General features: G+C 26.6%; 8 protein-coding genes across 8 annotated transcripts; 1 reads left to right on the plus strand and 7 right to left on the minus strand.

Moving 5' to 3' along the window:
* Nucleotides 1-196: 196 nt before the first annotated feature.
* DICPUDRAFT_151565 (uncharacterized protein) lies at nt 197-3123 on the minus strand (the record flags this gene model as incomplete). The annotated part of the gene is made up of 3 exons (XM_003287410.1): nt 197-1156; nt 1251-1392; nt 1472-3123. The coding sequence occupies 3 exons, from the start codon at nt 3121-3123 to the stop codon at nt 197-199; spliced, it is 2754 nt and encodes a 917-aa protein (XP_003287458.1).
* A 408-nt stretch (nt 3124-3531) lies between these two features.
* DICPUDRAFT_151566 (uncharacterized protein) lies at nt 3532-10349 on the plus strand (the record flags this gene model as incomplete). Its single annotated transcript, XM_003287398.1, has 3 exons — nt 3532-3662; nt 3739-7784; nt 10066-10349. The coding sequence occupies 3 exons, from the start codon at nt 3532-3534 to the stop codon at nt 10347-10349; spliced, it is 4461 nt and encodes a 1486-aa protein (XP_003287446.1).
* Nucleotides 10350-10427: 78 nt separating this feature from the next.
* On the minus strand, nt 10428-12265 carry DICPUDRAFT_91916 (uncharacterized protein). The gene has a single exon (XM_003287411.1). It carries the CDS (start codon nt 10710-10712, stop codon nt 10488-10490), a length of 225 nt encoding a protein of 74 aa, XP_003287459.1. The 5' UTR covers nt 10713-12265; the 3' UTR covers nt 10428-10487.
* Nucleotides 12266-13147: 882 nt separating this feature from the next.
* Nucleotides 13148-15624, minus strand: DICPUDRAFT_54845 (uncharacterized protein; the record flags this gene model as incomplete). Its single annotated transcript, XM_003287412.1, has 4 exons — nt 15269-15624; nt 15113-15163; nt 14458-14746; nt 13148-13755 (listed from the first exon to the last, which is right to left on the minus strand). Coding segments are annotated over exons 1-4 (1149 nt in total), but the record flags the coding sequence as incomplete, so codon positions are not given.
* A 989-nt stretch (nt 15625-16613) lies between these two features.
* DICPUDRAFT_78308 (methylcrotonyl-CoA carboxylase) lies at nt 16614-19121 on the minus strand (the record flags this gene model as incomplete). Its single annotated transcript, XM_003287413.1, has 4 exons — nt 16614-18224; nt 18320-18472; nt 18663-18921; nt 19075-19121. The coding sequence occupies 4 exons, from the start codon at nt 19119-19121 to the stop codon at nt 16614-16616; spliced, it is 2070 nt and encodes a 689-aa protein (XP_003287461.1).
* Nucleotides 19122-19438: 317 nt separating this feature from the next.
* Nucleotides 19439-22586, minus strand: DICPUDRAFT_78309 (glycine dehydrogenase; the record flags this gene model as incomplete). Its single annotated transcript, XM_003287414.1, has 2 exons — nt 19439-22396; nt 22524-22586. The coding sequence occupies 2 exons, from the start codon at nt 22584-22586 to the stop codon at nt 19439-19441; spliced, it is 3021 nt and encodes a 1006-aa protein (XP_003287462.1).
* Nucleotides 22587-23637: 1051 nt separating this feature from the next.
* DICPUDRAFT_78310 (uncharacterized protein) lies at nt 23638-25051 on the minus strand (the record flags this gene model as incomplete). The annotated part of the gene is made up of 2 exons (XM_003287415.1): nt 23638-24860; nt 24991-25051. 2 exons carry the CDS (start codon nt 25049-25051, stop codon nt 23638-23640), a joined length of 1284 nt encoding a protein of 427 aa, XP_003287463.1.
* Nucleotides 25052-25215: 164 nt separating this feature from the next.
* DICPUDRAFT_94410 (uncharacterized protein) lies at nt 25216-27274 on the minus strand (the record flags this gene model as incomplete). Its single annotated transcript, XM_003287416.1, has 5 exons — nt 25216-25652; nt 26016-26769; nt 26841-26965; nt 27043-27178; nt 27254-27274. 5 exons carry the CDS (start codon nt 27272-27274, stop codon nt 25399-25401), a joined length of 1290 nt encoding a protein of 429 aa, XP_003287464.1. The 3' UTR covers nt 25216-25398.
* Nucleotides 27275-27915: the final 641 nt, after the last annotated feature.

A 27915-nucleotide genomic window follows, 5' to 3' on the forward strand; every position in this document is an offset into this window, starting at 1 on the left:
TAAATAAATAAAAATGAAATTAAAAAAAAAAAAAAAAAAATTAAATATATTTTTTTTTTTTTGATGAATACCAAATCCAATTTGAGTCATTATGCATTTGTCGTGTGAAATTTAGAAAAAACCGAAAAATGATTTAATATTTTTGTAATAGTATTAATATCTGATGGTAAAATTATTTATTATTTATTTTTTACTTTTAGATTTTATTATCTAAATACTTGAAATTTAAATAGGGTATAATAATGTTTCTTACATATTCTTTTGAGAATGATGGGGATGGGGATGATGATGATGATGATGTTTCATTTTGGTTATTTGATTGTTGTTGTTCTTGTTGTTCTTGTTTTGAAACTAAATGGTTTTTAATTATACGTAAAACAAAAAGATCAATGTAATTTGTTAATGGTGAAATAATATTACTGTTTGGGGTTAAATAAATATTTTGATTTTTGTATTTGCTTCCTTTCTTTAATGATTCGATTTCTGATGGTTTTTCACTTGTAATAATTTTAATATTTTTGCTTGTAGAATTACTAATTTGAACATCTTTTACATAGTTCCAATATGGGATTTCAATATTGTTTTCTGAGGCATATCTGGCAATTACATGATTTGATAATTCTTTGACTACATCTTTAATATTGTTTGCTGATAATTTGCTTAAAGAGTATTTGGTTTTACAGTTCATAACTTTACTGAAACTTATTAATTTCTTTATTAATTCATTTTCTTGTTGGGTGATTGAATCTACATCGTCGACCATTTCATTCTTTATTATATTATTGATAGAGCTATCAGTTAACAATTGAACATTCTTGAGGATACTTGGGGAAACTGAATAATTAATAATTTCACCTGCTTTACTGAATGTGATAAAAATTGAAATGCATGGTTTATTTTCATCTTCTTGTTTAATTTTAATTTCATCATAGATATCCTCTGGTATCATTTTGCAAACTTCACCACTATCTTTTTCAAAATTTAAAGATTTAAGCATACACCATGTATCGATTGAAGATGTTTCTGGTATTAAATCTGTAAAATCTGGGATATTAATATTTAATGATATTGATTCATCCTCTGGATTAATTTCTCCTAATGTAATTGATGAGTCCATTTGCTCTAATAATATTGACTTTTCATTTATTTCTATTCTCTGTATGAAAAAAAAAAAAAAAAAAAAGTTAATATCATTCCTTTAAGATTTTCTTTTTTTTTTTTTTAAATATATTATTTGTGAGATACATTACATTATTAATTTTATCTTCAATATTTTTTTCGATTTGAATTTTTGGATTATTTATGAAAGTAATTTCATTTTTTGGTGATTCTTGATGGTTTTTAAATTTAGCTAATAAAAATGATAAAAAGAGTTTGATTTCCTTCGATTTACTAATTATTAAAATAAAGAGAAAGTTAATATTTATAAATTTAATACTTTGATAGTTTATGATTATAAAATCCAACTTACGTTATACCAATTGGTTCTAATAATTTTGAAAAAATTAATTTTGTTTCATAGTTATTGTATCTTTCAATACATTGAGTTTCGGTGTAATATTTTTTTAATAGTGAAATATATAGTTGGAATGGTTCGTCAATATTATACTGAATAGCTTCATTCTGGTAAATTTCATCTGAATATTTATTTAATTTGAAGTCTTTTGGATTATTAATAATAATTTCACTGATACAATATTTGAAGAATTTCGTTCTTTCTATATTGTCTTGATCGATATTATTTAACATTTCAATGTTGCTAAAAATTTCATCATTGGTGGATCTAAAACAAAAATTTCTTGGTGATGATAATTGGTAGAATGGGAAATATTCTAAAGAGCTTACAAAATAAAAGTATAATAGTATGTCGCCCCACTTTGATTTATAATAAGTATTTCTGTAGAATAAAGAGGCACCCTCGCTAATTGGAATTTCGCTTCTAACTTGTACGTCATATTGATCTGCCCAATCGCTAATATCGCCTATAATTTTTAAACCATTAATTATACCATCCTTTTTTTCTGACATGAAACCATATTTCTCGAAGAATAAAGAGTGGGCATCGAATTGGCTGTTGCACTCGGAAATGAAGCAGTCATTTAAAAATACTAGTAATTCTCTAAATAGTGAGTCAAAGCTACCAAATAAATGTTCCCTGTTGACAGAGTGTTTGATATGTTCGATTCTGTGCTTTAATTCATTAATTATGACATGTTGTTGGCTGATATCTGCAAAGTCGGATAATGATTCGATAAATTCATTAAAAAAACGATGATTGTTTCTTCTTAATGGTGATAGTGGGAAACATAATATAATTTCGTTGATGGAGTATTCGTTATTTTCTGATAATATCATTTTATTATTCTTGACATCGATCATTGATATATAGTCTAAATAAATTCTTTTGTGCACTCTGTTATATACCAAAACTACATCATATATTTCTAACTTTGCTGGATTTAAAATAAACTTGAATCTTTCATTACATTTAATTACTTGATCCAACATTGGTGTAAAAAATTTGGGTGATTTAAAAATATTTTGATCTATATTTGTATTATTAATATTATCTATTTTACTATCAACATTAACTTCTATATTACTATTATTATAATCAATCTTATCTTTACTATTGATATCAATATTATTATTATCTGTATTAACACTCAAACTGTTATTTATATTATTTTTTATTTTTCTCTTTTTTCTTTTTGACATTGGGTTATTTTCTATTATTTGAATTGATGAACTTGAAAATTCCTTATATGTATCTGTCGAAATAAAATTATAGTTTGATTTTCCTTTATCTGACCCATTTAATCTAATATTGTGTAAATCAATTCTATCATCTTCTTTCTCTGGTTGAGATTGTTGTTCTAAACTATCTTTTGTTGGCCATTGAATATTTGAAAAACTATTATTTATTTTTTTTTTATTTATTTTGATATTATTTGGAGTTGTAATATTATCTCTTTGATCAGTTGGTTTATTAGAAGTTTCGGTGTCCCAATCCAATGAATCTAAAAAACTATTTGTATTTGAACAATAATATCTTATTGATAAAATATTTTTATTACATAATCTTTTTATAAACCCATTTTTGACTGGGTTTATATTTAACATTATTTATCTATTTATTTATTTATTTAAATGTTTTTTCAATGATTTATCAAATGAAAATTAAATAAAAAAAAATAAAAAAAAAATTTTTAAAAATTTTTTTTTTTTTTTTTTTTTAAATTACTTTTTTTTTTTTTTTTTTAAAGAAATAAATTAATTTTATTACTTATTCCAAAGTTGGTTAAATAATATAAATAAATATTTTATTTTTTTATTATAATTAAATTTAATAATATCACCAAAAATAATTATTTAAAATATTTAAAATAAAAAAAATAAATAAAATAAAAAAAAAATTAAAAAAACGAAAAATAAAAAAAATAAAAAAAATAAAATTCGTTTTTATTAATTTTTTTTTTTCCCAATAATTATAATTTTATCTGTATATTTATTTGTATATAGGTTTATAAAATGACAACAGATGGAGTTAAAAAACACACCAAAAAGATTAAAAAATTAACAAGAGAAGAAAGGTTAAGAGCAACCATAAGAAAAAAGATTGATAAACATGCAGAAAGACAAGTTTTAATGGCCGAGTTACAGTAAGTATACATTTTAATGCATTTTATAAATGATTTAAAAATAAATAAATACTAATACTAATACCTTTTTATAAAGAACAAACTCGATGAGTGATAAACACAGGGAATTGTTAAAGTCATCAAGTAGTTTAGGTGCTAAAGAAACAAATAAGGAATCTATAGCAAGACAAAAAAAAGAGATGGAACTTAATGTAGTTGTCCCTAAAGATATTTCATATTACAGAGATGTAGATATTAATAAAAAAGTTATTAGACCAGATAAGATCTCTGATGATTGGGATGATTATAAGGAACCAATTATTGAAAAGTCAACTCCATTAGAAATACCGCAACTTGCTCCAGAAACTTTAGATAAATTAGAATTTGAAAAGACTCATAAAACAATTGAAAAGCGTAGAGAAGAAAAGTCTAAAAAGAAATACTTCTTTTGGAAAAATAATGATGTCGAAAGAGATTATGATGAGTATGATGATGTTGTTCAAGATAAAGGCTCTTACTTGAAGGATAAGGAAAATTCAGATAGTGAAGATGAAAGAACAATTCAATTAAACAGTACCGAAAATAATATTAAAGCCGAAAAAGAAAAACAATTAAATGAAAAAAAACTAAAACAACAACAGATTAAAGAACAAAAACAAGCTAAAGAACAACAAATTAAAGAACAACAAGTTAAAGAACAACAGGTTAAAGAACAACAAGTTAAAGAACAACAACAAAAACAGCAGGTTTTAGATAAAAAAAGAAAAGAAATTGATATTAATAATAATAAAAATAATAAAAAGCAAAAGAATGATAATAAAAACAATATCAATAATAGCACTAGCAATAATAACGATAATAATCAATTTGATGAAGAATTGGATAAAGATAAAGTTATGGAAATTTATGAACAGGTTAATGATGAAATTGATAGATATAATTTATCAATTGAGGTTTTTGGTAAACAAGATGAAGAGAATAGAGAAGTATTTTTAAGAACTAAAACTGGTATAGAATCAATTGAAGAAAGACTCAGCGAAGAGGTAGATGCTCAGCCAATCGAATATAATGTATTCCATGTTAAAGTTGAACGTAAACCAGAAATTGACGAAGTTAGAAATAATTTACCAATTTTAATGGAAGAACACACTATTGTAGAAAAAATTAAAGATAATGATGTTGTTATTATTTGTGGTGAAACTGGTTCAGGTAAAACTACTCAAGTTCCTCAATTCCTTTTCGAAAGTGGTTTTGGTCATAAAGAATGTGGTGATTTCCCAGGTATTATTGGTGTTACCCAACCTAGAAGAGTTGCTGCTGTTAGTACCGCCAAGAGAGTTGCAGAGGAATTAAATGTAGAGTTTGGTAAAGAAGTTGGTTATCAAATTCGTTATGATAAGAAATTAGACACTACAGTTAATAAGATCAAGTTTATGACTGATGGTATTTTAATGAGAGAAGTTCAAAACGATTTCCTTTTAAACAATTATTCAAGTATTCTCATTGATGAGGCTCACGAAAGAAATCTTAATACCGATATTTTAATTGGTCTCTTATCAAGAATTGTACCATTAAGAAAGAAGTTATATTTACAATCATTAAAGAATCCAGATGCCGAAAAAATCAAACCATTAAAATTAGTAATTATGTCAGCTACTCTTAGAGTTGAAGATTTCACAAAGAATAAGAATTTGTTCGTTAGACCACCACCAGTTATTAATATTCAAGCAAGACAGTTCCCCGTTACAATTCATTTCAACAAAAAAACTGAATTGGTAAATTATATCGATGAAGCATATAAAAAGGTTATCAAGATCCATAAAAGATTACCAGCTGGTGGAATTTTAGTTTTTGTAACAGGTAAACAAGAAATTGAAGTGTTATGTTCAAAACTAAGAAGATCTTGCCCAATGAAAAAAATCAATAAATCGTTTAAAGCTCAAATGGATAAAACAAATGATGAATTTAAAACAATCGATACCAACGATCAAAATAATATCAAAACAAATCAATTTATTTATGGTGATGCAGATGATTTCGATTTCGATAATACCCCAGATGAAAACTATGGTAAAGATAATGACTACAATGATTTCAACGATTTAGAAGTTTTAAATGATGAAGATATCGAAGTTGAAGAGGATGAAGAAGAGGAAGAAAATGAAGAAGAAGAAGAAGAAGAGGAAGAAGAGGAAGGGGAAGAAAATGAAGAAGAAGAAGAAAATGAAGAACAAGATGGTAGTGATACTGAAAAAGAAAAGGAGGAAACTAAAGAATTAACAGAAAATGAAAAATTAATTAATAATAGCGAAATTTTAATTAAAGAAATAAAAGAAGATGATGATGAAGACGATGAAAATGAAAATGGTGATGATGATGATGATAAACCAAAAGGTCCATTATATGTATTGCCATTATATTCAACATTACCAACATCAAAACAAATGAGAGTTTTCCAAACTCCACCATTAGGTTCAAGATTAGTAGTTGTAGCAACCAATTTAGCTGAAACCTCACTTACCATTCCAAATATTAAATATGTTGTCGATACAGGTAGGGTTAAACAAAGATATTACAACCAAGAAAATGGTATAAGTAGTTTCGAAGTTGGATGGACTTCCAAAGCTTCTGCAGATCAAAGAGCTGGTAGAGCTGGTAGAACTGGACCAGGTCATTGTTATAGGGTATTTTCAAGTGCAGTTTATAATGATCACTTTGAACAATTCTCAAAACCAGAAATTTTAATGATTCCAATCGATGGCATGGTACTTCAAATGAAATCGATGGGTATTCAAAAGATTACCGGGTTCCCATTCCCAACACCTCCAGATGAATCAGCATTAAAATTAGCACTCAAAATTTTAGTTAACTTGGGTGCGCTAGAACAAAAGAAATTCAACATTACAGATCTTGGTATGAGAATGGCCCAATTCCCAGTTTCACCACGTCACTCTAAAATGCTTTTACTTGGCCAGGAACATAATTGCTTACCATTTATAATTGCTATAGTTTCAATTCTCACAATTAAAGAACCATTTTTAAAAGAAGCTTACGAAAATCCAAATAATGAAGATCCAAACGACAATAATAATGATGATTCAACTGAAAAAGAAATGTTAGAAAAAGAAAAAGAAGAAAGATCAAAGAATAATCAACGTATTAGAAACAGTATGAGAAAATGGCAACATAAAGATTCAGATCTTTTATCAATATTAAAAGTTGTAGGTGCTTATGATTATCAAATTAGAAAGAACCCTAAACAAATTGAACAATTTTGTGCACAACAATTTTTAAATACAAAATCAATGTCTGAAATCCACAAACTTCGTCAACAACTTACCGAAATTGTAAATTCAATAAATACTCTTAATAATGAATTGGATCCAACTACCTATCCACTAGTTTCCCCAATAAGCTTTAACCAATCAATTAAACCACCTACTACAACACAAGAGTTATTTATTAAACAAGTAGTTACAGCTGGTCTTATCGATCAAGTTGCTAAAGTTAGAGAAACCCAATCAGGAACCAATCCAAAGCATCTAATTGAATATCAAACAGCAGTTCATAATAATATTGCCGATGATGGCACCTGCTTTATTCACCCAACCTCAAATCTTAGTAAAGGTAGTTCAGAGTATGTAATTTATTGCGATATCATCGAAACCTCACGTCCATATATGAAATTGGTTACCGAAATCAATCCTACATGGTTACCATTATTAGGTAAACCTCTCTGTGCAGAATTTAAACCATTAGAACAGCCAGCTCCATACTACTCTTTAAAACATGATAAAGTAAGATGCTATATAAAACCAAGCTTTGGCAATCACCATTGGGAATTACCGTTAATTAAAATAGATCATCCAGATAGCACAGAATCAGTCAGATTTTTCACCAAAGCACTTTTAGAAGGTCAAGTCTTTTCTCCACTCAAATATTTAGTGCCATACTTAACTACAACTCCAACAATTATAACTACCCCAAATACCCAAACCAAAGTATTCAAATTAATTAATGCATTAAAATCAAAGAAAATCTCATCAAAAGAATCATTATTAAATGAATGGATTAACAATCCAAAATTCTTATTTGATGAATATTTATTATGGTTAAATGTCATTAAACCTTCTATTCTTTCAAGTATGTGGCCTCCTTTAGATTCAGTTCAAATTCCGCTCCAATTAATTAAATAGATAATTTTATTTTTGAATAATTTTAAAATAAAAAGTTTTGGATTTATTGAATAGTTTATTTTATTTTATTTAACTTAAATTAACTGGTAATAATTTATAAGATTCCTCAATTGCTTTTTTTTGATGATATATAATTCTTGAAATTTTTTAATGCCAAATAATACTTGATATGTTTAAATGCTATATAATCCTTGCTAAATAATCCTTGATATTTTTATATGCCAAATTATATTTGATATTTTAAATGGTACATAATACCTGATGTTTTTATTGATCCATATTTAATATATTTTGAATTTTACACAATACTTGATATTTTAATTGATCCAATAAAATACTTATTATACAAAAAATCTTGATATTATTGAATGATCTAAAATAATTATTTTGATCCAATAAAAAGATAGCTTTAATGCTAAAAATCCTCGATAGTTTTAATGCTAAAAAATCATTTATATTTTTTAATGCTAAAAATCTTTTATATGTCTTAATGCTAAAAAATCCTCGATAGCTTTAATGCTAAAAAATCCTCGATAGTTTTAATGTTAAAAAATCTTTTATATGTCTTTATAATGATATAAAATTATGGTATCAAAATAAAAATAAAAAAAACTATAGTTGAATTATAATAATTAAATGCAAAAAAATCCTCGATATGCCTTAATGCTAAAAAATCCTTGATGTGTTTTAATGCTAAAAATCCTCGATATGTTTTAATGCTAAAAAATCCTCGATATGTTTTGATAATATTTTTAATTATTTTTTATTTTTTATACTATTAGCCACTCTTTGTAAAGAGTGTTTCCAGCTCTACCACGGGGAGGTTAGTATATTAGAGCCGGATGGTTAATTATTTATACCTTCAGGCAGTATAAATAATTAAACACCATATTTGTGGTTAATTATGTATCCCACCACGCAGAATGCATAATTAACCACCATGTTTGTGGTTAATTATATATCCCACCACGCAGAATACATAATTAACCACCATATTGATAATAGGGCGAAATGAGGTGAAGTGAGGTGAAGTGTAATGTGTTGTGTTGGGTTTTTTTTTTTTTTTTTTTTTTTTTTTTTTTTTTTTTTTATTTTTTTTATTTTTTTTATTTTATTTTTTTTATTGTGTTGTGTGTTGTGTTGTGTGTTGTGTTGTGTGTTGTGTGTTGTGTGTTGTGTGTTGTGTGTTGTGTGTTGTGTTGATTAAAATACTTACCTTATAATCATTATTTTGGTCCAATAAAATACTTACCTTATAATCATAATACAATAAAACTTGATAATCTTGATCAAACCCACTTGAATTTACCTGAATGTGTATAATGAAAAAAAAAAATTTTATGAAATTATTTTCTTTAAATACTTTTTAGTTTTTTTAAAAAAAAATAAAAATTTAATTTAAAATTAATTAATTAATTAATCTATAACTATTTCCTAATTTATTTAAAACATCAATTCCAAAATAAGTAAAATTTGTATTGCAAAAAAAAATGTAGATCTGCTACAATCAAAATTGGTAATAATTTGAAACAGGGGAGTTTTTTTTTTTCAAAATTTTTTAATTTTCAAATAAATTAAACATATCTTCCTTTTAAAGAAATCATTTTTCCATTTATATAATTTTATTATAATTCATTTCATAATTGATATGTGGAAAAGGAATAAAGTAAGAATTTGGTAGTTCATTATATGATAATCAAATTGGTATTATATCTGAATGAAAATGCATTAAAAAAAAAAAAAAAAAAAAAAAAATTTAATTTTATAAATTTAATTTTTTTTTAAATTTAAAATTTTTTAATCATTTTTTTATTTTTTTTTTTATGGTCACAATGAGCGCTTTTTTTAAAATTTTTTTGAATTTTATTAATTATAATATTTTTATTTTCCTTTTCAAAAACCTTCACAAAACCATATTGATAAATCTAATATTATGGTGCTATTTCACTTGTGTTGATGCTTATATTAGCAGGTTGACCTCTTTATTTCGCACATCACCATTAATCTATAAATATAATATAATATTATTTTCTTTTTTAATTATTGAAACCTCAACCAATACAAAAAAGTCGAATTATTGTTTTTTTATTTTGATTATCCATTTTTATCGTTTTTTATAAAATCTTCCAGATGGTCCAAAAAAGATAAACGATAACGATAATTTTTAATCACTAATTTTTACTAATTATTAATATATAGCAAAGGAGGAGCTGGTTTAATTATTTTAGAAGCAACAGCAACCTCACCAGAAGGAAGAATCAGCTATAGTGATAGTGGATTATGGAAGGATGGACAAAAGGAGCAATTAAAAAGAGTTATAGATTTTTGCAAAATCTTTGGTCCGCGTATGGATATTCAAATAGCCCATGCAGGAAGAAAAGCATCAACTGAACCTCCATTTCTTGGACATAGAAAACAGGGTTTACCATTTGATGACCCTAAAGGATGGGAAGTTGTAGGTCCAAGTGAAGATAATGATTCAATAAAATACTTACCCTATAATCATAATTAAAAACAATAAAAGAATAAAATCCGCTTATAAAAAAAAAAAATGGATCAAATTGCATACTTTAAGGAAATGCCACATTTTATAGTAAAACAAAATAAAATTTATATATTTAAATTTAAAAAAGCAAAATGTTTATTTAAACTAATTATTACTAAAAAAAATCATATCTTTAAGTTGGTTTTTCATAAAATAAATTCTTTGGGTAAGAGTTGTAAAGGACTGAGGATAAGATAATGATACCACCCAAAAGTAATAAATATGGGAATGAATCTTTTTTAGATTTACCTTGTTGATTTGGTTTGTCGAAACATTTATCAATTGGACAAACTTCTCCATCTTCAATTGATTCTGCCAATAAAATACCATCTTTATCTAAATCCATTTTATAAACAATTGAATTAATAATATAATCACCACCATCCAATTTATAAACTTTAATATTATTCTTTTTGATTGTAGAATGGTTCTTTCTAATAGCATCTTGAACTTTTGTATCAAGCTCTTCTTGGTTTGGATTCTGAGGAGTGGATTCTGAGGATGGTGTTGAAGATGATGCGGCATCTAATAAATCTTTATTTAGCTTATCAATTAACTTGTTCTTTTCTTTGATTTCATTGTCTTTATTGTCAATTGATTTATTATTGGCATCCAAATCTAATTTGAGAGTACTATTTGATTGTTCTAATTGAGAAAGTTTATCTTGGTAACCTTTAGATTCAATCTTTAATGATTCTATAGATGATAGAGACTTTTCTTGTTTATCTTGAATAGTTTTGATGATATTATCCTTTTCTTCTATTTGTAATCTAAGAGAATGACGCTCCTCAATAACACGATTAAGTTTACCAATGCTATCTTCGCTATTTATTTGATCTAATTTTTCTTTGATGATTTCTAATTCCTTTTCTTTTTCTTTTAACAAATCATCTCTTTCTTTAATTAGTTGAATCTTATTATCAAGGTTTTGTTGCTTTTCATTAATAATTTTATCTTTATCTTCAATTAACTGCTCTTTTTCTTTGACGTTAGATAACTGGCATTCTATTTCTTTTTGTTTTTCATCGAGTAATTGCTGGTGTTTTTGATTATTATCATCAAGTAGTTGTTGGTGTTGCTTAATTTGATCATTTTTACTTATGTCACTCTTTGATTGTTGTTCAAGTTGTTGGTCTTTATCTTGAATCTTTTCAAGCAATTCTTTAATTTTTTGTTCTTTATCCTCAATTGATTTTTGTTTTTCTTGAATATTATTTTCCTTTTCACTGATTTGTTTATTCTTTTCTTGAATATCATTTTCCTTATCTTGAATTCTTTGGTCTCTTTCTTTGATTTGATTATCCTTTTCATCCAATTGTTGTTGGTTGCCACTTGTTAAATTTGATTTAATATTTTGTATTTCATTATCCTTTTGATGTAATTCTCTATCTTTTTCAACTAACAAACTATTCTTTTCATTTAACTCTCTATCTTTTTCATCCAATTGTTGACTCTTTTCATTTAACTCTTTATCCTTTTCACTGATTGAGTCTTGTTTAACTTGAAGTTGTTGATCTTTTTCATTTATTTGTTTATCTTTTTCAATAATTGAGTTTTCTATATCTTGGAGTTTTTGATTCTTTTCAATTAATTGTTGATCTTTATCTTTGATAGTTTTTTCTTTGTCACTAATTTGTTTATCTTTTTCAAGTAATATTTGTTGATTATCACTTTCTAAATTTGATTTTATGCAATTAATTTCTTTTTCTTTTTCTTCAAGTAATTGGTCCTTATCTCTAATTTCTTGATCTTTATCTTTGATAATTTCAATGTTTTTATTTAGTTGTTGATCCTTTTCTTCAAGTTCTTTATCTTTATCGGATATTTGTTGTTCATTTTCTTTTATAATGTCATCTTTAATTTGAATTTGTTTATTCTTTTCTTGAATATCATTGTCTTTATCTTGAATTCTTTGGTCTCTTTCTTTGATTTGGTTGTCCTTTTCATCCAATAGTTGTTGGTTGTCACTTGTTAAACTTGATTTAATACTTTGAATTTCATTATCCTTTTCACCAATTAAATTTTCTTTCTCTAAAAGTTGTTGCTCTTTTTCTTTAATACAATTTTCCTTTTCTTGGAGCTCTTTATCTTTTTCTGTTAATAATTGTTGATTATTTGATTTAATTTCATTAATTTCTTTTTCTTTTTCTAAAAGTAATTGATCTTTTTCTTGAATAGATTGATCTTTTTCTTTAATCAACTGATCTTTCTTTAGAGTTTCTGATTTTATTTCATTAATATTTGTTTCTTTTTCATGAATTAAATTTGATTTATCCCTGATTAATTCCTCTTTTTCATTAACAACTTGAAGAGTTTCTTTTATCTTTTGTTCTAATTGAGCACAGTTATCATTAACCAATTTAATTTCATTTTCTTTATCTTCCAATAATTGATCCTTCTTAGAAAGTTCATTTTCAAATTGATTTTTGAAGTCTTGGTTGTTATTTAATATTGATTGATTAATTTGGGCGATTTCATTCTCTTTTTCAGAAATCTTTTCATTTAATAATTTGATTTCAGTTTCTTTTTCTTGAATAAATTGGCTTCTTTCATTTCCCAATTGTTCAATAGTATTATCTTTTTCTAAGAGCTTCTCTTTAACTTCATTTAATTGTTTAATTTCAACATCTCTCTCTTGAATTAACTGATCCTTTTCACTAATAACGGTTTCTTTAGCGGCAATATCTTTTTCAAAACTTTCAACACGATCTTTAAATGATTGAATTTCTTGAGATCTATCACCAAGCTCTTTGTCTCTTTCTTGTATTAATTGAGTAATTTCATTGATTTTACTATCTTTTTCATTAAGCAATTGATCCTTTTCTTTTAATAATTGATCCTTTTCTTTGAATTGATCTTCACTAACGGTTTGATTTGAAGCCAATGATTTATTTTCTTCTTGAAGTTGTTGGATAGTTGATTTAAGATTTTCAATAACCTTTTCAAATTCTTTTTCCGAATTTGATTTTTGCTCTTTACTATCATTAAGTTCAACCAAAATACTGTCATATTTGGTTTGTAATTCTAAACCAGATTGTAATTGACTATTAATTCTTTCAATCAATTCATCTTTTTCTTTGATTTCACTGAAAAGTTTATTTTGCTTTTCTTCAAACTCACTATTGGTGGCTGATTGTTGTTTAGTTAATTGAGCAATATCCTCTAAAATTCTCTTATTTTCATCTTGAATAGTTTGATTTAATCGTTCAAGTTCTTCATATTTGGATTGGTATTTTTGTGTATCATTATCTGTTGATTTTAAAGTTTCCTTTAAACGTTCAATTTCATCTTGAGCTGATTTTACCAAATCATTTAAACTATCTAATTCTGATTGTTTACTGTCAATATCCTTTTGAGCCTGTTCTTTTTCTGACTGAATTGATTGAATTTGACTTTGAACTTGATCTTTATCATCTTGAACACCTTTTAATTTCAATTCTAATTGTTCTACTGAGCCATTTAATTCTTTATTCTTTTCTCTTTCTTCTTCTAATTGTTGGGATAAATCCTTTTCTTTGGAGTTGAATGAGTCAAGTTGGGTGTGTAATGTAGAAATCTCTTCCTGTGCATTGGAAAGAGATTGTTGTTTTTCACTTAATTCTTTTTTGATATAACTAACCAAGTTTTCAAGATCCTTTGGTGTCTCATCTACACCACTCTTTAGTTCGGAGAAAATATCTGTAATCTTTGAATATGTCTGATAATTTGTTTCATTCATTTCTTTAAGTTCAGCTTCTTTGTTATGTAATAACTGATCTTTTTCTTTAATTTCACTTTCTAATTGAACTAATTTCTCTTGATTATTATCAACATAAACAATCTTTTCTACCTCTACGATTTTGTCAACTTCTACCTCTACGATTTTGTCAACATAGACAATTTTCTCTACTACAATTTGTTCAGATGATGGTGATCTACTATTATTTTTAATTTTACTGCTATCACTATTCTCTTCAATCGATGTTGGTTCTACTATGGGTGGTGGTTGTAATTGAGTTTGGTCATCAATTACAAATGGGGGTGATTTACTAATTGTTTGATGTTGTCTTTGTTCAAATGATGGAGATTTACTTACTTGAATTGAATTTCTTTTGGATGGTGAAAAAAATGAGGATACAGAATCTCCTAATCTTTCTTGATAAACTTTTGGAAAGAATGAAATATATGTTAAAATTGATTTCTCGTCAGGTTGAGTGGAAATATCTTGTGGATCTAAAATTGATGGAATGTTTAATTCTCTGTTGGCTGTTTCAAAGGCTAATTGAAGATTATACAATGGATTTGAACTATTTAACGAAGCAAAATCAATTTTATCTGGTACTAATTTATGAACAAGTGCACAAAATAATAAACCGTCTTGAAAACTATTTTTTTTTTTTTTTTTTTGATTAATTTAATTATGTTAATATTAATGTATTTATTTATAAAAAAAAAAAATAATAAGAAATTAATGTGTTTAATAAAATATGAAAAATAAAATAAGGAAATAGGAAGAAAAAATAAATAAAAATTAATTTTTTAAAAAAATAAAAAATAAAAAATAAAATAAATAATAAAAAAAAAAAAAAAAAAAAAAAAAAAAAAACAATTTTATTTTTTAAAGATCTAACGGGATGTAATTAACAAAAATAAAGATAATACAATTTTTAAAAATAGATAAATAAAAAATAAAAAATTAAAAAAATAAAAAAATAAAAAAATAAAAAAAATTTGTTATTTTTAATATTTACCTTTTTGTTAAATCATTAACTTGAATATGTGGATAATTTTCAGATAATTGACTTTTAGTCCATGATATCATCATTTCCGAAGGTTTTGCTAAATAAAAATAAATGAAAAATTAATATAAATTTATAATATAAAACAATGGCGATTTTTAAAATAACAACTTACAACTACCATTTTGAGGGTTTTTTGACCCCAATATTTGAATTTGATAAGTTAAAATTAATGTCCAAATCAAACCCATAATTAACTTTAAATTTTTATCCACAATATCTTCACTACCGAGACCAACTGTTTTAATTCCTTCATCATGAATAAATTTAAGAGAGACATTAAGGTTGTTGATATACAAAAGTCTTGACATGGTATCTCTGTTTTTTATCTTTGAAACAATTACATTTTTGCCACTTAAAATCTCTAAAAGATTACCCAAATATACACCATCACCAAAATCAGTTTGAAGATCTTCAATCCTTTGATTTCTTTGTGATAAGAAAACATTACACCAATTTGTAAATACCTAGTTCCAATAAGTAAAAAAAAAATTATTTGTTAATATGAATTATATAAAAAAAAATTAAAATTATTTTATTTTAAGAATTTACCTTTATTTGATTAGTTTGCCAATTTTGATCATTCTTTTTAATTGCCGTTGATGTTAGTTCTTTAGTTGGTGTAACTGGTGTTACTTGTTGAGTCTCTGCGACTTCTACCGAAGATGGATTTTCAGTTTCCATTTATTTTTTTTTTTATCTTTTTTTATAATATGAAAAAAATATTTTATAATATAAACAAATAATTATATTGGGAAGGTTTATTATAAAAAAATTAATTAATTAAATGAATAAATAATTAATTGAATAATAAACAGTTGAATGATTGAATAATATAATATTAAATAAATAATTAAATAATTAAATAAAAAAATAAATAAATAATAAATAATAAATAATAAATAAACCTTTTTTAAAGGTTTTTTTTTTTTTTTTTTTTTTTTAAAAAAAAAATTAATTTAAAAAATATATCCAAATTTTATTGTCCAATAATTAAAAAAATTTACCCAAATTTTAATGCCCAATTTTTTAAAAATATATATAAATAACAAGAAAATTTTTGTTGGGGGGGAAAATGAAAAAAAATTAAAAAATGTTAAAAATAAAAAAAAAAAAAAAACCAAAAAAAAAAAAAAATGTTTTTTTAAAAAAAATGCCATTTTTTGCCTATTATAATAAAACTATTTTTGATTATTATAAAACACTTAACCTTTGTATAACCCACACCAATACAGGTGAAGTGTGTTTGTTGAGTGTTAAAAAAAAAAACCACCCCATTAAAGGATAAAGTAAATTTTTTGAAATGTGTCTGTTTTTTGTTTTTTTCAAAAATCTTGATAACAATCTTATTTTACAAAATCATATAATTAATTAAAAAAAAAAAAAGAAAAACTATTTTTATTTTTTTAAAAAAAAAAAATAATTATTTATTATTATTTATTTATTTTATTATTTATACTATAACAGCTAAAGTTTTCTTTTCTTCGACAATTTCATTAACATTGTATGGTAAAGATTCGACTTTACCATCAATTGGACTACGAATGGTATGTTCCATTTTCATAGCTTCCATAAGAAGGATTGGTTGACCTTTTTTAACACTGTCACCAACATTGACCATGATTTTAGTAACTTTACCTGGCATTGGTGAGACGAGTGAACCAAGAGCAGCATCACCACCTTTTGGTAAAACAGTTGATGGAATTTCGAGTTGGTATTGTTGGCCATCAGCACTAAAGATGTTAAGAGAGTTTTTAACGGTGACGGTTTTAATATTGTTATAGAATCTACCGTTGACGTGGGCGCTAACAGTTTCATTTTGAGTGTTTAATTTAGCATCGGTAACTTGAACGGTGGCACCATTAACAGTGACAGTAAAGTTATTTTTACCATCGTATTCAACTGGAATTTCGAGTTTGTTATCTTTAAAGTCGAATTTAACAGTGCTCTTGAGACTGTGATTAACTCTGAAACCGATGAGGGATGACCATGGGGAAGTTGGATCTTCTTTTGTTTTTTGTGATGCGATATCTTTTAAAAGTAATGAAACAGCGGCAAGAGCAATGGTGTCATTTGACATTGGTTCTTGTGGTGCCATTAATGATTCACGATGAATTGGGATGAAACCGGTTTCAACTTCACCTTTGACAAAAGCTGGATGAGTTGATAATCTCTTTAAAAAGTTGATGTTTGTATTTAAACCAATAATGTGATATTCATCGAGTGAGTTTCTAAGATATCTAAGGGCTTTTTCTCTATCTTCGTGCCATACGACTAATTTGGCAATCATTGGGTCATAATAAACAGAGACTTCATCACCTTGACGAACACCAGTTTCGACTCTTAAGGTTGATGATGGAGTTGGAGTTGAAAGATGTGCAAGTTTACCAGTACCTGGAAGGAAATCACTATCTGGGTTTTCAGCATAGATACGAGCTTCGAATGAATGACCGTGAATCTTTAAGTCTGATTGTTCTAATGGAAGTTTTTGTGATTCTGCAACCTTTAATTGCCATTCGACAAGATCTTGTTTGGTAATCATTTCAGTGATTGGATGTTCTACTTGAAGACGAGTGTTCATTTCCATGAAAAAGAAACTACCATCTTGTGAAAGGATGAATTCGACTGTACCTGCACCAACATAACCAACAGCTTTAGCTGCAGCAACAGCAGCACTACCCATTTTTTGTCTTAAATCTTCACTTAAATGTGGAGCTGGAGCTTCTTCAATAATTTTTTGATGACGTCTTTGAACTGAACAATCTCTTTCGAAAAGATGAACACAGTTACCGTGTTTATCAGCGAAAACTTGGATTTCGACATGTCTTGGATGAACTAAATATTTTTCGACTAAAACTCTTGAATCACCAAATGATGCTTGTGCTTCTCTCTTTGATGAATTAACACCATCCTCTAAATCTTCTTCTCTTTCGACAATTCTCATACCTTTTCCACCACCACCCATAACTGCTTTAATTAAAACTGGATATCCAATTTTTAATGCTTCTTTTTTTAAAATATCCATTGATTGATCTTCACCATGATAACCTGGAATAGTTGGTACCTATAAAGTTATTTTATAAATGATATCAGTAAACAATTCTCCTCCTATAAATTAATTTCAAATTATCCTATATATAATTAATCAAAAATATTTACACCAGCTTTAATCATAATATCTTTTGATGCTGACTTGCTACCCATAGCTCTAATAGCATCTGATGGTGGACCAATAAAAATAATACCTTCCTTTTCACATAAATCTGCAAAATCTGAATTTTCTGATAAGAAACCATAACCTGGGTGAATAGCCTAATATAAATAAAGAAATAAAGTAAATATATATGAAATAGATTATATTTCTATTATTATTATTGTTGCTATGTATATTATTATGATTATCTATGTTGTTGTTATTAAGTATATTTCTATTATGATTATCTCTATTATAGAATTATATAAATGATCATTATTATTGATGTATATTATAATAATATCATACTTGAGCACCTGATTTCTTAGCAATTTCGATAATTTTATCACCTCTTAAATAACTTTCTTTAGCTGGTGGTGGACCAATTAAATAGCTTTCATCGGCTAATGAGACGTGTAAAGAGTTTTTATCGGCTTCAGAGTAAACTGCAACAGTCTTGACACCCTTTGATTTAGCAGTTCTCATAACACGACATGCTATTTCACCTCTATTTGCAATTAACACTTTAGTGATTGGTGTAATTGAACCTGTACTAGTACTAAAATATCTATTTTTTTTTTTTAAAACAGTAAAAAAAAAATATGAATTCGTTTTTTTTTTTTTTTTGTTAAATTAATTAATTAATTGTTTTTTTAATTGAAACGGTGTGATATATGATTTTTATTTATAAAAAAAATTTTAGTATTATCTTTTTTTTTACCTTAAAAAAAGTTGATCTTTTTTAATTAATCTGCTTATTGAATGCATTTTGTGTAATAATAAGAAATTAATATTAGTTTGAAGAGAAAAAAAAATGAAATGAAATTTTAAAAAAATAATTTAAAAAAAAAAATTTTAAAAAAAAAAAAAAATTTAAAAAAAAAAAAAAAAAAATTTTTTTTTTTTACACCACACACTTTAAGAAATGGTTTAAAGAAAATAAAAATATAAATCTTGATTAACTTTTTTTTTTGTATAATGAAAAATTATTAATTTAATTTAAATTTTATTATTTTATATGATATAAAAATTATTTATTGTTTAGTTTTGATGATTATTTATTTATTTGTTTATTTGTTTGTTATTTATTGATAGTCGGATAATGGTGGGCATGAGCAAACTAAATTTTTATCACCATGGACATTATCGATACGACCAACAGTTGGCCAGAATTTAGATAATTTGGTAGCTGGGGTTGGGAAAGCAGCTTTTTCTCTGGTGTATGGGTAGTTCCATTTTTCATTAATAATAACTTTTTCGGTGTGTGGAGAATTAACTAAAACATTGTTCTTTTTATCTGCTCTACCTTCTTCGATTTCTCTAATTTCTTCTCTGATGATAATTAAGGCATCACATAAACGATCTAATTCGTATTTAGATTCACTTTCGGTTGGTTCAATCATTAAAGTGTTTGGTACTGGCCATGACATAGTTGGACCATGGAAATTCATATCTTGGAGACGTTTGGCAACATCTTCAGCTTCGATACCAGCACTTTCTTTGAACATTCTAAGATCGATAATGAATTCGTGAGCAACAAGACCGTGTGAACCAGTGTAAAGAATTTTGTAGTGGTCTTTTAATCTACTGGCCATATAATTTGCGCTGAGGATAGCAACTTGAGTAGCTTTCTTTAAACCTTGACCGCCCATTAATTTCAAATATACATATGTGATTGGTAAAATTGAACTTGAACCCCATGGAGCAGCAGAAACTGCACTCATAGCACGTTCACCACCAGCATTTTGGACTACTGAGTGACCTGGAAGGAATGGTGATAAATGTGATTTAACACAGATTGGACCCATACCTGGACCACCACCACCATGTGGAATACAGAATGTTTTGTGAAGATTGAGATGGCAAACATCGGCACCAATATCACCTGGACGACAGAGACCAACTTGGGCATTCATATTTGCACCATCCATGTAAACTTGACCACCATATCTGTGAACAATATCGCACATATCCTTAGCACCTTCTTCAAAGACACCGTGAGTTGATGGATAGGTAATCATAAGAGCAGCTAAAGTATCTTTATATTTTTCAGCTTTGGCTCTGAGATCATTTTGATCAATGTTACCTTGAGCATCACAATCGACAACTACAACTTTCATACCAACCATAGCAGCACTTGCTGGATTTGTACCGTGGGCACTAACTGGAATTAAACAAACATTTCTTTGACTTTGACCAATTGAAATTAAATATGAACGAATAACCATTAAACCTGCATATTCACCTTGGGAACCAGCATTTGGTTGTAATGAACAACCATCGAAACCAGTGATTTCACAGAGTGATTTTGAGATTGAATTAAACATTTCTTTGTAACCTAAAGTTTGATCTGATGGTACAAATGGATGGAGTGAGTTGAATTCTGGCCATGAGACTGGATACATTTCGGTGGTAGCATTAAGTTTCATTGTGCAACTGCCTAATGGAATCATAGCGGTGGTGAGACCTAAATCTTTCTTTTGAAGTTTGTGAATGTAACGAAGGAGTTCGTGTTCAGAGTGATATTTATTAAAGATTGGATGGGTTAAAAATTCTGAAGTACGTTCTAATTCGGCTGGGATAACTTTAGTTGAGTTGGTATCAGCTTCAAGTTGTTGTGGTGAAGCAAGACCTAATGGTTTGGAGGCATGAGCAACAAAACCATCTAATAAATTGGTGATATCTTCGGCTGTGACAGTTTCATCGATAGAGATGGCAATAGATTTGTTGTCATATTTTCTGACATTGATTTTTTTGGCGGCTAAATCTTTAATGATCATTTCTGTTTTATCACCACTTTCAATTAAAATAGTATCAAAGAATGGACGATCTAAAACTTGATAACCCATTCTTGAAATACCTTCTCTTAAAATGATGGTTTTTCTGTGGACAGTGTTGGCAATAGCTTTAATACCTTCTTGACCGTGATAGACAGCATACATAGCACTCATATTAGCAAGAAGAGCTTGTGAGGTACAAATATTTGAAGTAGCTTTTTCACGACGAATGTGTTGTTCTCTAGTTTGAAGGGCCATACGATAAGCTGGATCACCTTGTTTATCTTTTGAAACACCAATAATTCTACCTGGTAAAAGACGAGCATATTTATCTTTGGTGGCAAAGAAAGCAGCATGTGGACCACCGAAACCTAATGGAACACCAAATCTTTGACTGTTACCTAAAGCGATATCAGCACCCCATTCACCTGGAGCTTTGATCATAGCTAATGAAAGGAGATCAGTGGCAGCAACAACTAATGAATTGGCTTGATGAGCACGATCAGCTAATTCTTTAATGTCTGCAACTGAACCATTGGTGGCTGGGTATTGGACAATACAACCTACAACACCGGCTAATGAGAAATCAAAATCTTTTGGTTCAGAGATTTCAATACGAATACCCTTTGGTTCAGCTCTGGTTTTAATGGTATCAATAGTTTGTGGGTGACAGTTGCTATCGACTAAGAAGGTGAATGGACCTTTTGATTTTGAAATGTTAATACACATGGTAACAGCTTCAGCAGCAGCGGTAGCTTCATCGAGTAATGATGCATTGGCCATTGGAAGAGCAGTTAATTCTGAAACCATAGTTTGGAAATTTAAAAGTGATTCTAAACGACCTTGACTGATTTCAGCTTGATATGGAGTATATGGTGTATACCATCCTGGGTTTTCTAAAATATTTCTTTGAATGACATGTGGGGTTAAGGTATTGTAATAGCCCATACCAATGAATGATCTAAAGATTTTATTTTTTTGTGCAACTTGTTTTAACTCTTTTAATAATTGACTTTCACCAATGATTGGATTACCTTCGATATCTAAAACTTTGTTTAATCTAATATCTTTTGGGATGGTATATTCAATTAATTGATCTAATGAACTTGGAGTTTTATTTGATAATTTTGATGTGCTAATTTGCTTTAACATTTCGCTAATTTCATTTTCATTTGGACCAATATGTCTTTTTGGAAAAGTATCTAATGGTTGAAAAACTGATACCTTTTGTGTTGTACTGGTATTATTACGAATTAAAACGACATTCTATAAAAAAATAAATATTTATATTGATTTTATTAATTATTAAATAATCAATTATTGTTAGTTATTATTTAAATCTTTTTATTAAAAATTTTTTTTTTTTTTTTTTGAAAAAGGTATGATTTATTACTTTTGTTGATGCGTTTAAAATTGATGTTTGTTTTAAAGCGTTACGAGCTAATAATCTAAACATGTTTATTTCTTTTTTTTTTTAAATTGAATTTGATTTAAAAAAAATATATATATGATTAATTTGGTAATGATTAATTAATAAGAAAACAACAACAACAAAAATGTTTACTATAAACCAAAATTACACACGCTATATATATTATTTATTATATGGGTTTTATTTATATAAATAAAATAAATATTATATAATATTAACTAATAATATATATATATATAATAAACAATAAATATATAAAACGAAAAAAAAAAAAAAGAAAAGGCAAAAAAAAAAAAATCTAATTTCAAAATTTTTAAAAAAATAAAAAAAAAAAAATAAAAAATAATATTTTTCACCATTATTATATATTGACTCACACAGCGAGGGGTAAATTTAAAGTTTTAAAAATGGTATTGATCTCTCAAAAATTAAATTTGTAATAATAAAAGTAATAATAAAATGTCATTAAATTAATTTTATATCTAATAATCGTTAAATGTAATAGTTTCTAATTAAAATTGTTTATATAACCTCAAAGGTATGTTATCGTTGATTTGATTGCAAAAAATTAAAAAAAAAATTTCAAAAAAAATTTCAAAAAAAATTTCTTTTTTTTTTAACCAAAAATTATTTTTAAAAAATGATATATATTTAAAACTAAATAAAATATATTTTTTTTATAAAAAATAGAATAGTAATTTAAATAATAAATAAAATAATTATAAAATATTAAAATATATAATTATAAAAATAATAAATGTAAACAAATTTTTTTTTTTGCAAATTAGTGTTTTTTTTTAAGATTTTAATTTCATTGCTCAAATTGGGTTAAAGAATGCCACCATAGGTTTAAACTATAGCTCCACTCAGTTTGTTTATCTTCATTGAGGGAATCAATCAAACAAAAAGATTACTGAATAATATTATAACAAAATAAAATAAAATGAAATAAAAATAAATCAAAAACTATTTTAAAATATTATTTTTGGTTATATTAAAATAAAATAAAATTATTATTTTTATTTGCCTATTTATTTATTTATTTGTTTGTTTTATTTATATGATGTAAAATGGGTTAGTTATTTAATTTTGATTTTATATTTAATAATTGTTCACCAGCTTTCTTTAAAGAATCATCATCTTTGCAAAAAGTGAAACGGACGAAATTTTCTGCTAATTTTGCATTTTCATCAGAATAAAATGCAGATGGTGGGATGGTAGTGACACCAATTTCGGTAGTTAACCAACGACTAACATTCCAATCACGTAAATTTAAACCCATGCCTGTAATTGAAGTATCTTTACCTTGACTACCTTGTAAATTAATGGATGATGTATCGCCCATAATGAAATAGGTTCCTTCTGGTACTACTGGATCTAAACCTGCGTCTCTAAGTGAGTTAACTAAAAGATCTCTTTTAGCTTGATACATTTGTGATAATTCTTTAAAGTAGTCTTTAATGTTTTTATCTTCAAAAGCGATAGCAACGGCTTCTTGGGTTGGTGTTGGTACACTAAATGGAATATATTGATGAGTATTGGCAATTGCTTTGATGATATTATCTGGACCAATGCACCATCCAACTTTCCAACCAGTAATACTAAATGTTTTACCAGCAGATCCAATGGTTACGGTTCTTTCAAACATATCTGGTAATGTTGCGAATCTAAAATGTTCATTATCATCGAAAATCATCCATTCATAAACTTCGTCGCTGATAACTGTGCAATTTGGATGCTTCTTTACTACATTTGCTATCTCTTGTAATTCTTGTTTGCTGTAAACCTTGCCAACTGGGTTGTGTGGATTATTTAAAATTAAAAGTTTGGTTTTGTCACTGAAAGCATTTTCTAATTCATCAGTATTGATAACCCAATCTTTTGATGATCTAGTAGCACTGCTGTTATTATCTCTTTCTTTTTCTTTAAGTGATACGTATTTTGGGATACCACCAGCCATAGCAATTGCGCCCATATAAATATCAAAAAATGGTTCAATTAAAATAACTTCATCACCTGGATTAACAACTGACATAATAGTTGCGAATAATGCTTCTGATGCACCGACTGATGTCATAATCTCTGTTAATGGGTTAATTTCTCTATTAAAATATGGTGAATAAACTTTTGATAATGCATTAACTAATCTTAAATGACCTGGTGATCTAGTGTATTGGTTAAATCCGCCTTTTTCGATAGTTTCGATCATTGCCTTCTTAACAAATTCTGGTGGTTCAAAATTTGGGAAACCCTGTCCTAAATTAATTGATTTATATTTAATTGAAAGTGGCGAAAATTCTTTATATAATAATAATAATAATAATAATAATAATAATAATAATAATAATAATAATAATAATAATAATAATTTAAATATTAATATATTAAATAGATTATTATTATTAATATCTTGTTTTTTTTAATTTACCCAACCATACTGATGGACCAAATGATGCGGTCTGAATACTTGGTTTAAAGTTATATGTCATTTTGGTAAAATGAGTTAGAGTTTTCCTAAACATTAGAAAAATAAAATTTTATATTTAAAAAAAAAAAAAAAAAAAATGATAATGAAAAATTTTATTTAGGTAGGTAAATATAAAAAAATAAAAAATTTAAAAAAAAAAAAAAATTTAAAAAAATAAAAAATTTTAATGGTAAAATTACATCTTTTATTAGTTTAATACATTTAAATGGTTTAAACTAAAATGTATTGCGTTGGTTTTTTTATATAATTAATTTATAAATAAATAAGCTTTTTTTCTAGTATGAATTTTTTTTGGGGTATATGTTAAATATATGTTTTTAAATATATATGAATAATTTAAATAATTGTTTAGTATTGATTAGCAGCATTTGAAACACCGTTGGCAACTCCTTGTTGAACAGCTGGATTACGAGCAATATTCATTGCACCTCTTTGAACAGCTGGGTTTTGAGCAGCATTTACAGCATAGCCACCCATTTGATTCATTTGTTGTTGTGATGGTTGTGGAACTGAGCCTGCTGGTCTTGGAACTGGATAAGTTGGTTTAAATTGGGTTGATTGTGGACGTGGAGGGTTTTGTTGTGGAGCGCCCCCATATTGACCTGGTTGTTGGTATTGTTGTTGTGGTTGTTGTTGTTGTTGGTCATATTGTTGGTCGTATTGTTGTTGATCATATTGTTGATCATATTGTTGTTGTGGTGGTTGTGAAACTCTAGCTCTTGATTGAGAATTATTTAATGAAAGACCATCGAGTGATGGTGGTTGTCCATTATTATTATTTTGTTGTGGGAAAATACTAACACCGCCTGGTGGAGGAGCTGGTCTAGATGGACCAGTTGGGGCTCCTTGGTATTGTTGTGGTGGTGGATACATTGGCTTGGCACCGGCTGGTGGAGCTGGTCTTGGTGGTTGAGCACCTTGGCCTGGTGGTGGTGATGGACGTTGTGGTGGGGCTCCATATTGACCTGCTTGTTGTTGTGGTGGTTGGTATTGTTGTGGTGGTTGATATTGTTGTGGTGGTTGGTATTGTTGTTGTTGATGTTGTTGTGGTGGTTGGTATTGTGGTTGGTATTGATTTGGTGGTGATGGCTGTTGATATTGGTTTGGTTGTTGGTATTGGTTATTGGCTTGTTGTGGTTGGTATGGTTGTGGAGCGGATGGTGATGGACGTTGTGGCATACCAGCTGGTTTATTCATTGGTGGTTGGTATGATTGTTGTGGTGGTTGGTATGATGGTTGTGATGGTTGTGAGGAATATGATGATTGGCTTGATGAGGATGTTTCACCGTCTGGGGAAGAAAGATTTGGAACACAATCGACTAACTCTTTAACTGGATTGTAATATGGTGGGGTTTGTTGAATAAGATGTGAATTTGTTTCATGACTTGTAGAGATAGTGGAGAAAAGACTTGAAAGAGACAAAATAATATTTTGAAGTGGCCAATCAAAGTAATCGATCTTATCTTCGAAAAATTGACTGATCTCACTCATGGCTTTAGAGTTGGCTGTTAAGAATGATTCTCTTTTAGCATTATAAGTATTTTGTTCTTGTTGTAATTTATGTAAATCTTTTGATGGTTTTTCTTTTAATGATTTAATTTTAGATGCACTCTTATCTACTTCATCTAATAATTTATCTCTATCGCTAACTGAATCTTTAATAAATTTAGATCTAGCAAGATATTGTTGAATATAATCATAGTTTGATTTATTACTTTGCTGTTATAATTGATAAAAAATATTAATATAAATAATATAATAAAATTTTAAAAAAAGGTTAAAATATTTACTGTCCATTCATTAAAACTAGCTTCAATGGTTTTATTGGCTTCAGTAGTATAGTTTGCTAATGGATGTGTATTTGGGAAATATTTTTGAATATTTTTATTTAAACTACTTGGATGAATAAAAGTTTCTTTAAAAATAAAATAATATTAGTATTTTTATAGATGTTTATAAATTAAAAAATAAAATAAACAACAATATATTTACTTTGTAAATTTTTGTCATGTTTTAATAAAGATTCATAGGTTTTATTAATAGTTTCTGTTAAAGTATTAAATTCCTTTCTTGCTGTTTCAAAATTTAAATCAACAGTTGATGGACCACTAGAAACTAAACCTTTTAACTTTACATAAAAAAAATTAGTATAAAATTTAAAAACCTATGTGTAGTTTATTTATCTATATATATTTTTATTTACCTTTGCTCCAAATGATTTCATAATTTTAAATTATTGTGTTTAATAAAAAAAAAAAAAAATTATATAAATAATAAAATTTAATAAATAAAAATAATAAATAAATAATAATAATTGTTGATTATTTAGTATAATGTGTGTGATTAGTGTGGCAGAAATAATTAATAAATAAAATAATGTTTTGATTAATGATTATTTTATAATAATAAAATTTTGAAAATAAAAAAAAATAAAAAAAACAAAATTATTGTTTTTTTAAAAAATTATTATAAAAATTTTTGACAGAGCCCCAAATTTATTAATTTGTAATTTATAGTAATATTTACAAAAATAACCCTCTTTAACAACAATGTAAAGAAATATTATTAATATAAAAAATTTTTATTAAAAAAAAAAAAACAATAACAAGAAAAAAAAATTTTATAAAAGCTTTGGGTATTACTGTAAAATTTTTTTTTTTTTAATAATTTTTAAAAACAAATTTAATGAAAATTTAAGAGGTGGTTAGGGTGTTTTCAGCATTCATAAAAAAAAAAAAAAAAATTAAATTTAAAAAAATTATTTTTCAGTTTATAATAAATAATTTGATTTTGTTTCTCGCTAAATAAGGAATCAATTCATCAAAAACTCTCGTAAAAAAACGTTAACGATTTTTTTCAAATAAT

This window comes from Dictyostelium purpureum, assembly GCF_000190715.1.
Source record: "Dictyostelium purpureum unplaced genomic scaffold DICPUscaffold_100, whole genome shotgun sequence".
Classification (NCBI taxonomy): Eukaryota; Evosea; class Eumycetozoa; order Dictyosteliales; family Dictyosteliaceae; genus Dictyostelium; species Dictyostelium purpureum.